Here is an 11999-nt window from a genome sequence, read left to right as displayed (position 1 = left end):
ATTTTTTATAATACTATTAAATATCATAAAATAATTTACTTTTCAAAAATTTATTTTTTTAAAAAAACTACTTTTTAACAGACAGTAATCTTAGAACATTCTAGTTTCCAGAGGGTTCTTAACCTCAAGGCCATGCCTTAAAGCATATTAAATTGGAGAGTGAAGGATTAAGAAATTACTACTGGGCCTCAGAGCCAAGGCATTCAAGAGAATTGAAAGAAAATGCAAGTGGGTGTTACAAGCACATAGTCCATACACACAAGTAGATGGCAAAACATGTTACCAACCAGTACATAGTCCATAAGTAGATGGCAAAACATGTTACCAACCAACCAAAATTTTCTCTTTGATCAACTCTTATGAAATAAAGCATTGTAGTTTCTATTTTCCTTTGGTCCCTTTAACCAAACGAAAGAAAACAACGAGTGAGATAGAGGAAAGAGTGAATACCAAGTTGAGGAATATGAGTAGGCTTTACCCATTCATACATTTTGCCAAGCATAAAACTTGTGCTTACATACATATTTATGCTTCATTCACAGCGACATAACAGTTTTTCTTCATATGCAGAAGTCGCTTTGCTTTGATTGTGCTTTGAGGTCTTTCAATTTCTTTAGAATGTTTGTGTAATCCTGCAGATATTTCTCCAGTGTAACTATATCTTTCTGGTCCACCCCAAGAAGATTGTATGTCCCATTCATTGGATCGGAGAAAACGATATCACTCGTAAGCTTACCTACGAATACCCCGTAGGAGAAGGAAAAACCTCAGTTTTGCTTTATTCCATATAAAGCCGGAAAGGAAACAAAATCTCAAAGCAAAAATCATGAGTGTAGACATCTGAAAATTTGTGAGCTTATGATGCAGGTGAAACTGAGACTTTATGAAGTCCTCAAATGGAGTTGATGCGAAAAGCAGCATAACAGCAGGTGTTCAGTCGATCTCTCAAGGTTCATAGTATACCCCAACATATCAAGAAGACTACTAACGATTCACTGTTTCGACAATATAGTTTACATACTTTAAGAGATCTTCCATAATTGTAATCTTTACATGCTTCAATGCAGGACAAAAAATGCTAACTGATAAGACGCTTGCTTTATGTAACATGGCTAGAAGGTGAAACGAAAGATGAGAACTGGTTACCTCAGAAAATGCTAGTCTGTCAGCAACATCATTTGTCCACTCAAAAAACCTAGTCAATTGACGAGTGAATCTCAAGATAGAAACCGGAACAGTAGTAACATTTGCACCCTGCCCTGCCAGCCTCTCACCCAATGTTATGACCTAAAACCAAGACAGCATGTTTAGCACAGAACAGATAAAGTGTATCACCATTCACTTTGGTCCAACCCAACGCATTGAATATTCACTTCATCACTTGAGGTAAGAAAACCTGGAACTAACAGGGCCTTCTAGCAACAAGACGGATGAATAGTCAAGCATCATCATTAAGTTGGCAAAAAGATTTCAGAAGAATGACATTGTTGGTCTTTATTAAAGGTTAAATTTTGTCAAATGTGAGGAGCTTCCCTTTAATTTTCTCATTCCGTAATGCGATTAATGTCAATCAAGCTATATCCTAATAAAACAAGAAAGATAGCAAATAGGAAAAAGGAAATCTCAGCTTTAGCTTGACTTCACAAAATTAATTACCCAAGCAATTGAGAATCTTTAACCTGGGTGTCCAAGTAAGCAATTCTTGTGGGGGCATCTGTTCCCCAAACAGATTTCTCTTCTAGTATAGGTACTGCATATTGCCCAATAAGACCCTGGATAAATTAGCAACCGTCATTTTCAGCTGGATCAATAACATCAGAGGAAAAATTTGCCGAGGCAAAACCAAAACCATAAAATTAGAAAGAAACATCAAAACACGCATACTCAAAACAACTACTTTTTCATATTAATGTCATCATTTTCCTGGCCAGGATCCTTTAGAGAATACGAACTGTCTGCACATTGTCAATATGCTTACACTTTTAGGTACACGAATAGATTCACGCAACCTTCCACAAACAATTGTTGTTTCCCAAGTACATCAGGAGTATATGTAAGGCACCTATATAGGCACGCATTTTTCGCAAGGTTAGGGGTGATGTGGGATCAAAGATTTTGGAGACAATGATGGATGAAGTGGTATTGTGCCATGTGTCTAGCTAACAGAGAACACAGATCAAAACTTCATGAAAATTTATTTTGGGTGACACTTACTTGCATGAAACCACATAACCGGTTATGACATGAGTTAGGCCAGAGTCCTGAAGAAACTTCTCGGTGCAATACTTAATCTCCATCAGTGGAACTTCAGGGTGCTTGTCACAGTTGTGAATAGAATAGAACATATATTTCTGTATTCCCATTGCTTCTGCACATTGTATAAGAGCAACTTTTCCTTCCCAGTCTACCTAAACAGAATATATGGATCAGATAAGGCCAACAAGAACATATTAAAACACAATCAGGAACATCCACGTAAGATTTCCAGGCATTACAATCAGAGGAAAAATATATAAAGGTCATCGAAGATATTAACCTGTCTTAGACAAGTTCATTTTTAAAGAAGGCATGTGCTACTCAATTCTTCTTAGAATCAAAACACTGTCCAGATGGAAAATATATATTATTAACTGTGAAGAAAGAAAATTGTGGGAAAGAAAAAATATCGAGCAACACATACAAGATGAGAAAGGTCTATGGGTCGATCCAATCATATTCAATGTAAAAACTAATAGAAGTGGGCATCACCACACCATCTCCAGTTTATGTGGAAGACTTTAGCGGACAAAAGGATTTTTTTTTCTTTCTCTCTTTTTTTTCGCATTCAATTTCAATACAAGGCAGATGCCATTGCTTTCTTAAGACGATGAACAAACGGCTGCTATTGAGGCAAGGCATTATGCACATGGACATTTCTAGGCAAATATAGTCCTCAATAGAAACCAAAAATGAAGAAACTAAACAGATATAATCTTTCAAAACACTACATGCCGTTTTAATGGGCTCTTCTGGACGCCCAGTAGCACAGTCAATAATCGCATGAACCCCAACCATTGTTGGAGGTATAGTCTCAGGTTTACTAAGATCTGCCTGTCATCCACATTTTGAAAACAATATTAAAATCCAAATCAATCCATCTACAACAACTTAACAAAACCTATACTGGCAAGCAGAAAACGAGAGCAAAAACAGCTCACATTGACAACAGTGGCACCCCAATCACGAAGGAAGTCAGCAGGAGCAGGTCTTGGTCTAACAAGGTACCTAACATCATAACCTTCATCAAGGGCTCTTCTAACAATTTCCCTGCCTAAAGTACCAGTGGCTCCTACAACTAATATACTAGTTGGCCTAACAGGAGTCCCTGGTCCTAAATTTACTGCCCCTGGTGCCTCTGCAGTTCCACTAGCACTGCATTTGACATGTTGCATTACATTACATTTCCCTGAAGGAAATGAGGTGAAAAGAGAGAGGAGAGGTTCGGGCGATAGAATCCTACGCCAGGAGAGGGAGTTAGTTGTGGATGTGGCGGTGAATTTACGGTGGTGATGGATGTTTCCTGGGGTTGCTAGCTGAGTTGGGAGTTTGCATGCCATTGCCGTGGGAGGGCAGCTGAGGGGGGACATTGAGAAGACAGAAAGAGCAGAAAATTATGGACGGGACTGTTGACACGTCGTCCTCTCAAATGGATCACGATATTCGTCACGTATACTGTTCTCCAACTACTAACGATAAAGACAGGGCCCGTCAGGGCCTTTTTCTTGCAACCAAACGACATCGTTCTTATGAAGTTTTTTTGATGAAATAGATGGATATTTCTGTTGGATTTTTAGGGTTATTTTGAAATGTGTTTTGAGTTTAAAATAGATTTTTATATTATATAGAAAAAAATTAAAATAAAAAATAGTTTCACCTTATCGTATTTATAAATTATGATATTTATTAAATATTATATTTTTAAAATATAATATCAATTAAATATTTTTTTAAAATATAATAACTTAAAATATTATATTTCATGATCACAATATTAATTACAATTTAAAATATAATTTTATAAATTTTTTAAGATTTAAAACATGAAAATAATCTAAAACTTTATAATAGCTAAAATAATCTGATTGTTTTAACTATAATTTAATTGTTTTATCAAATATTCAGTTTTTTTTCAAAACAATTACGAACTATTATATTTAAATAATGTCATAGTAAAAAAATGTGATATATATCAAATATTGTGTTTTTAATCATAGTATTATTAAAATATCATATTTTTATATTATAATATATTTAAATTATAATTTTTCACCCAAACTTTCTCATCCTATAATATTTAAATATTTAATTATATTTTAAATGCTAATTATCCAATTTATCCACAATAGTGATGGAGTGCTGTAATTATCATTACTGGTGGCTTGGTTGTCAAACTTTTTTTTAAAGAAAAAATAATTGTATGTTTCCAATCCAAGCATTCAAGCCTGGATGTCACGAGCCCATACGATCAGCATTTAAGTAGGCCCGGCTCTTCTTTATATATATTTTCTTTATTGTTCCCTCATCTACTATTTTATTATTTTCTCAATATTATTTTTTTCACATATTTTTTTAATATTTCCTACAACCACACATAAAAATAATGATTATTCTTTATGATTTTTACCCTTTTATGTTTTTTTTAAAAAAAATTAGTATAAAAAGTCATTCTTGTAAGAAAATAATGATTCCTCAGGCAAACTCCAAAAAAAAAACAATAATGATTATTTGCAAGATTTATTTTCACAATAACCGAGGTTTGATAATTGATTCATCTAAAATATATAGTTTTAAAAAATTTAATGACACTGATACTGAAAAGAAATTGAATATTTTTTAAACATCAGCACTGACCATAGCTTAATATATATTAGAAGAAAGAATCTAGGTAACAAGAATTTGATTGTTAATAATTAATCATCATGTGGTTTATATGGATTTTTAGTTTATTACATTGATGCGAAATAATAATAATAATAATAATAGCAAAAATTGATAATAATGGGATTTTTTAATCAATGGCCGATGGATCATTGATTAAAATTAACCACCCTTCCAACATAGATTACTCAAAACGAAACACCCTCGATTTTATTTTCATTGCCGAGCTGTCTATCTGGTATATTTTCCATGCTCCTCTACTTGTATGTACCCATCTTACCTTACGGCAAGAATCGCCGACCAATAAGGAAAAACAAAAGGCTGCCTAGGCCTTTGTATATACAAAGGTCTTTTCACACTATGCCAGCTGCAGAAGACGATGAACCGTCGACGTTGAAAAGAAAAGGGGGAGAAGGGGGCAAGATGAAGACCCAAAGAATTTGTTGAAGAATTGGGTTAGGTTAAAGAATTCATTACTCTTGTTATGCGAAGAAATGCAGTCTCCTTCCTCAGTCAGAAAAGAATTCCTCCGACAGCATTTCACCAGCCAGGCCTTTACCTTGGACCACATTTCCATTGTCCACATAATCCATGTCAGTCGCATCCTGATCATGATCGTCCTCTATTGAGTGCTCGTCACTCACATCACTGGTCCCATTCCTCTCGGTATTCTCTTTCACATTTTTATGTCCCTCGTGTGGTAGAGTCTGAGGAGTAGGATTCAGACCTGCCCCAGCCTTAGCTACAGGATCCTGACATATGCAGGATGAAGGATTTTCATGGAACACACCAGTTCCAGGCTTCACCTCATTTGGCTCTCCCATGAAACCAATTTGGTGAGATCGAACCCTGGACGCAAACTCTTCCCATGTTTTGTTATGTCGGTTTATGAACAGTTTGTATAGTTTTTTAGCATTTGGACGAACTGTTGGTTTGTGCCCAAAGTATCTCCTGCAATACAAAAACATGACAAAGTAACCGTGGATAAGTGCGCTGCCATAGCCATAAAGCAAGACCAAAGGTGTCTAGGAAACTACAAGGATGTAGAACAGTTCAGGTGTCATTTAAAAGATTTTGAAGGCAAATGTAATATACACCAAGAGAACTTCATAATTTTCCAGCCCCACGAATTGAATACTTCAATGTTTAAGCCGTTTGGACTTGAAAACAAAAACAAGAAAAGCGCATAAACATTTCTAAGAGAAAATTATTCACCTGTTAATAAGGCCTTTGAATTGCTTCTGCACAAACTGTAGGCATAAAACAAAAGGAAAGAACGAACTTCAGGCCTTGAAGAAATAAAGAATTACATACCTTCGACCAGCTATTATTTTGGCCATGTTTCCATTGTTGTTGGTAGAAAAAACGTCACTTTCATCACAAACAATGAAATCCAGTGCGGCCATTCGAGAAGAAAATGATGAAAATGGTGCCAACTCTCTCTTGCTTGCTAAAGTCTCTTTTGAATGAAAATTCGGAAAGAGAGCTTTGAGTGGTTCTAATGTTGCTTCACCTCCATATACTTCACCTGAAGCCACATATAAGTGAACATCGCTTCCGAAACCCAAAGCTCTCAGCGTAAGACCAACTTCCTCTGGTGTGAGAGGGCATTTTCCTTGCCTCCGTTCTTTGTCAGGATTACTTGCCTGCGTTCACATCAAAATAAACATATCAGCCATGCTTCAAAAACCATTTAGGATATGCAATGTGTTCTGATAAACTACAGGGGTCTCACATGCAAAGATTTCCACCTTCTCCGGATCTCGCCGAGTTCCATTCTTTCTTTTTCTCCCCCGCCAAAATAGCATCCAGAGAATGCAAGCATGTCAGGTTCAAACCTATAACATGATAACGTTAAATTTGTGTTATTGCTCTGACCCTTTCCTATGTTGACTATTCTAAGCTTAGCATAGGTGAAAAAAAAAAAAAAATTCCCCAACACAATTCTATAGTAATAAAAACTTGCTAGACAATGATTCAAACGACAATAAAGTTTCTAGAAGAAAACTACCATAAATCAAGCATTCAAAAGGATATTACCTCAAGTGCAGGGCAATAAAGTGCTCACTTTTCATTCTCATTCTCTGAACCAGCTTTTTGCCCATTTCCAAAATTGAGTCTGTGAATTTTAAAGCATGGTAGTTGACTCTACATCTTAGCTTTTGTAAATCTGGGCTCAACCTATTTGAGAGCCTGTAATCAAACTTTCCGAGCTGAACAACCTATAAAATCAAGGGATGGCCAGCAAATGTTAGTTAACATAAACAGAAAGAAAGAGGAAGCCGAGCAGTATTCAATCAACGTAAGTAATGTGTCATTAAAGTTCATGAGTTTAAAATCTCATGAATACCCTGAAACCAATGCTGCAAATCAAGAAACTAACAAAATATTTCAAAATTTTGAAACCAAAATGAACATCCAACAGCTTCAGATATTCTGTCCCTGCTTTCCCTAATTGGTTTTCAGTTTCACAACCGCACAGATATTGTGGTCGTATGTCCCTGCTTCTATGCATATCAAATTCTACATTGAAATTAGAGTTTGGCCAAGGATGGTCGCTTTCCAAAATTCCAGCGTTTCACCTAAGTAAATACAAACAGCGAAGTTGATGAAACTGTAGTTATATTATTTTCCATTTTGTGCATCCTTTCATGAATTCTAACACAATCATGATAGATTGAAATTTTAGCTAAACATTAACCATAATACAACTCATTATACAGATATGTTTTGGCTAGCTTGGTATATCACATTCCTCTAGCATCTATTGCTGATGCAACGTTGAAAGAATTGAACTCATAAGTCAGTGATTTATATCCATATTCAACCTTTTCATTAATCTACCAAACAATACTAGAAAAGTAAGAGTGATAAATTTGTTTCCCGTTAAAGCTTTTCATATTTTTTAGGTTGCACCGTGTACAGTCATGAAGTGAGAAAAAAAATGAAAACATAGAATTTAAAGAAACACGATTTTCAAGCTGCACTTTTAGCAGAAAGCTTACATGCTTCTTATTAAGAACAGGTAAAACTTTAGTCAGATAGCATTTTGGAGTACACTTCCTCGGAGCACGCATTCTATACGGGGTCAAAACTTTCCCACCCTTAGTAGGGAGCTGTTTGATAATAGTAACATCTTTTGATAGGAATGAAATGAACGAGTCAACATCAAATATTTCAGCAAAATCACTGCATCAAACACCAGAATAATATGAACATGCTGATATTTGAGCAAAAAGAATTGAGAATGTTAACAATGAATACAAGTTGTTATCTGCGGACATACCTACTATCATTCCAGAAAGACTTCTGATCCAGCTTAGGAACAACAAGAGTAGCATTCAAAATATAAGCTGCAACAACACCATCTGTTATCTGCGGCCATAATGGTTATAAAAATCTCAGAATCACGAACTAATTTACCGTCCTATCTATTTTAAGGCAAACCCACCATTGGCAGTAAACTATCAGCTAAAATTGCATCAAGTTTATTTCCAAAACTCAAAATGTAAGAAACTCACCCCTGTTCTCTGTTGATTTAACCCTCCACTTGTAGCAATCAACAAGTACCGATTACTATTCGTTTTCAAATCAGCAGCTACATCATATAACAACACAACTCCAAATTAATGTCTAAAGTCTTCTGATCAGATTAGCAGTCAAAAGTAAAAGAAAAGAAAAAAATACTCCATAGTGTATCTCAACAAATTAAAAAGATTCCCTGGCATAACTCCATAAATGAACAAGATTAGACATGAAATCTGTTGCCACTCCCAGATTAAACACATGCCCCCTTCTAATTAAGACCAGCTTCGTCATCTTTTTTTAATAAATTTCTCAATGTGATTAATATTTAATATTCGAAGCATTCCTACAATAATTCATAAACAAACACAAGATTATCATCAAAACCAAAAATCTCCAAATAAAGAGGAAAACAGCAGATATTAAAGCCACTAGAATTTACTTTGAAAGCTATCGTTGGCGTTACTGCAGCCATGGTAAAACTTCGATAACCTTGAGTTCCATAAATGACGCCCTCCACTTCTCTAACCATTTCAGAAAACCAAAAAATAAAATCAGGCAAACTAAAGCTAAACACACAGACACGATGTGCTAAAGAACAAAGACTGGTCGTATAAGTTACAAACCGGAACACGAAACGGCGACGTCTCTGCACTCAACGTTGATTCGTCTACTTTAGCTCCATTTTTTAACTACCTCATAACACAAAACAGAAAATCATTCTCATTAGCTAGGTAATTACTAATTAATTAATTAAAACAATAAAAAGAGAAACGTAAACGTCCTGCTCAAATGAGAACGAACAAAATAAACAACCACAGCCGCCAAAATCAGAAAGGCAGAGACAGTACCTTCGAGGAGCGGTGGTGGTTGATGATAGGAGGAAGAGGGGAGATGACAGAGAAGGCAGCAAAGAAAAGGAGGAAAGCGAAGACAGCGGAGAGTAACGGAAACTGAAGCAAGTAGTGACTCGTAAAGAAAATCCAGTGGAGCAAGGCGGCAGCGATGCTACGCTGTTTGGTTTCTCTCGTCTTTTTCTTCATTGTAGAAAAAAGAACGAGAGAGTTGTTGAAAGCTAACTTCTGAAAGGCAGGAGAAAGAATGTATCAAAGCTGATGAGCAGAGCGGAGAAGAGGACAGAGCAGAGCGGAGGAAGACTTCTGTTGCTGTTGCTACAGTTACGAAAAATACATTTTTGTATTATTTATTTAATTTAAATTTTTTACGAGGGTCCCGCGACAGATTGAGTTCCAGACCCTTTCAGGCGTTCCCTGGAATTGGACTGCGCCGAGACCTTTCCATCTTGTATATTTATACAGGGGTGGTTGGGTGCGGGTGATGTTATGGAAACTGGACGCCGAGTTGTAGTAAGATTTGGACGCGTGGGTTATAGATGGTAATGGTTAGTTTGTTTGGATGATTTTACAGGAAAAGTTGCCCCATTTTTATTTTCTATTCTTACGTTAACGTGCACACATGTAACATACGATAATTATAATATAAGTTTGCGAAATATTTTCATGAGTTAGTATAAAAAACTCATTTAAGTTAAAAAATAAATAAATAACGTTTGTGTGCACTGCAAGTGATAATTTCAAAGCACTTCAAATTCTTGCACCAACACACATGTTATTAACTTAAAAAATATTTTTATACTAAAATCAGTCACATATTGCATCATCGATTTTATAAATTAATATTTTAGAGAATACAAGTAAATTAAACGTTATAGTTGATGGATAATAACTAAGAATAACAGAAAAAAGGTGTTGAATTTTAAACCAAATATATTAATATTTCATATATTTTAATGATAATAATTAAATAAAAATATACTCATAATATGCTTAGTTGAGATTAAATTTTAAAAAATTTATATAAAAATTATATCAGGAAATACAGGGGACTGGATAAAAATATTTATCAACAAGTTTAGAATATAAAACAAGTGAAAATTTAGTTTTTAAAGATTTTTTTATGCTTATTATCAAATCTTTATATCCTACTCAATAGTAGACTAAAATAAATTCATACACTTTACACTCCATATATAAATATAATTGATGTATATTTAATCGTTCAAGTTTTATTATGTTTGAAACTATCAAAATTAATTTTAAAATTAAATAGGTTGATTGTTTGGGTATATTAAATGAACCAATCAATCATTGTTCATCTATGATAAACACGTCATAATATTATTGAAACTAGTTGATCAATGATATGGTCACTTGAACCCATTTTAGCTGTCAGATACGTTCCAACTGTTTAGACATATGAAGCAAACCGGTATATCGTTATTCATCTGTGATAAACATTTGAGATTTTTATTATAATAGCTTAACCAAATGACATGTTCATTTGAACTGGTCACCCGCTTTAGCCATCAAAGATGTTCCAAAAGCTATCAAACAATTAATTTCTCATAGAAACATATATAAAACTCTTTTTTATGCAAAATTAAAGAGAGATCACGAGTATACATAATATATAAGCTATTCTAAAAGAAAAGACAATCAAATATCATCAATTACAGCATACCACAAACTGTGTTAAATTAAATCTTTATATTAGAATACACAGAGCATAAAAATCTTATATTCATTACAATTACACATTTTCAATCATCGTGAGTATTATTGAGTGAGTTATATATATATATTATAGTTTTCAATTATACAGTCTATTATATTAAGAAAGTAGATATTATTGTAAAAAAATTATAATGGTAAACAGCTCAAAGTTTAGATAAACTTTTAGTATTAACGAGGAATCATTACAATTTTTTTTTTTTGAATAGGCAACATCTTTAAATGGTGTGATTATTTGGTTTGGATTAATTAATACCATTATATCTCTTACTTGAATTAGTAAAATTGTATAATATTAAAGTATAATTGGTACTTGAGAGTGAATGAGATGTGAATATAGACTTACTAAATTATATTAAAAATCAAGTTTTAATTTTTTTTTATTTTTACAATTACACATTTTCAATCATCGTGAGTATTACTGAGTGAGTTATACATATATTATAGTTTTCAACTATACAGTCTATTATATTAAGAAAGTAGATATTATTGTAAAAAAATTATAATGGTAAACAGCTCAAAGTTTAGATAAATTTTTAGTATTAACAAGGAATCATTATAATTTTTTTTTTTTTTTGAATAGGCAACATCTTTAAATGGTGTGATTATTTGGTTTGGATTAATTAATACTGTTATATCTTTTACTTGAATTAATAAAATTGTATAATATTAAAGTATAATTGGTATTTGATATGTGAATGAGATGTGAATATAGACTTATTATATCATATTAAAAATCAAGTTTTAAATCTTTTTTTTTTTAAAATACTTTAATTATATTATTTTTTATTATATTATCAATATTATAATTAAAGGAATGTTTAATCCACCTTCTTGGTGTCTTAATTCTAGAATAACAAAAAAAATGACCTTGTATTATGTAACTCAAGATGGTTTAAGACTTTCAATGAAAAATTAAAAAAACTTGCTTAGTTATCATTTTATTTTAAAGCTTGAGGAGGAAAT

At 33.5% G+C, this 11999-nt stretch overlaps 1 protein-coding gene and 1 pseudogene across 2 annotated transcripts; both read right to left on the bottom strand.

Annotated features, from left to right (window-relative positions):
• Positions 1-238: 238 nt before the first annotated feature.
• LOC105140159 (uncharacterized protein ycf39-like) lies at positions 239-3703 on the bottom strand (annotated as a pseudogene).
• Positions 3704-5011: 1308 nt separating this feature from the next.
• On the bottom strand, positions 5012-9687 carry LOC105140144 (uncharacterized protein At1g04910-like). Of its 2 annotated transcripts, XM_011046863.1 has the most exons (11): positions 9294-9687; positions 9069-9134; positions 8885-8966; positions 8439-8515; positions 8204-8292; positions 7923-8106; positions 6958-7139; positions 6653-6755; positions 6232-6563; positions 5395-5868; positions 5012-5284 (listed from the first exon to the last, which is right to left on the bottom strand). In XM_011046863.1, exons 1-10 carry the CDS (start codon positions 9483-9485, stop codon positions 5427-5429), a joined length of 1749 nt encoding a protein of 582 aa, XP_011045165.1. In that variant the 5' UTR covers positions 9486-9687; the 3' UTR covers positions 5012-5284; positions 5395-5426. The 2 variants fall into 2 exon arrangements, with proteins under 2 accessions (XP_011045165.1, XP_011045156.1); XM_011046854.1 differs by having other exon boundaries at positions 5226-5868.
• Between the last annotated feature and the right edge of the window lie 2312 nt (positions 9688-11999).

The sequence above is a fragment of the Populus euphratica genome, unplaced genomic scaffold (assembly GCF_000495115.2).
Source record: "Populus euphratica unplaced genomic scaffold, PopEup_1.0 scaffold3.1, whole genome shotgun sequence".
Taxonomy (NCBI): domain Eukaryota; kingdom Viridiplantae; phylum Streptophyta; class Magnoliopsida; order Malpighiales; family Salicaceae; genus Populus; species Populus euphratica.
The sequence above is the reverse complement of the archived record's forward strand: the minus strand, read 5'-3'. Positions and strand labels throughout refer to the sequence as shown.

What these genes read in the sequence shown, in the direction of transcription:
- LOC105140144 (XM_011046863.1), bottom strand. Translation starts at nt 9,485, where the DNA reads ATGAAGAAAAAGACGAGAGAAACCAAACAGCGTAGCATCGCTGCCGCC. An exon ending in ACCACCACCGCTCCTCGAAG is followed by an intron (nt 9,135 to 9,293) that starts GTACTGTCTCTG and finishes GTTATGAGGTAG; the next exon opens with TTAAAAAATGGAGCTAAAGT. An exon ending in GAAGGTGGAAATCTTTGCAT is followed by an intron (nt 6,564 to 6,652) that starts GTGAGACCCCTG and finishes ATGTGAACGCAG; the next exon opens with GCAAGTAATCCTGACAAAGA.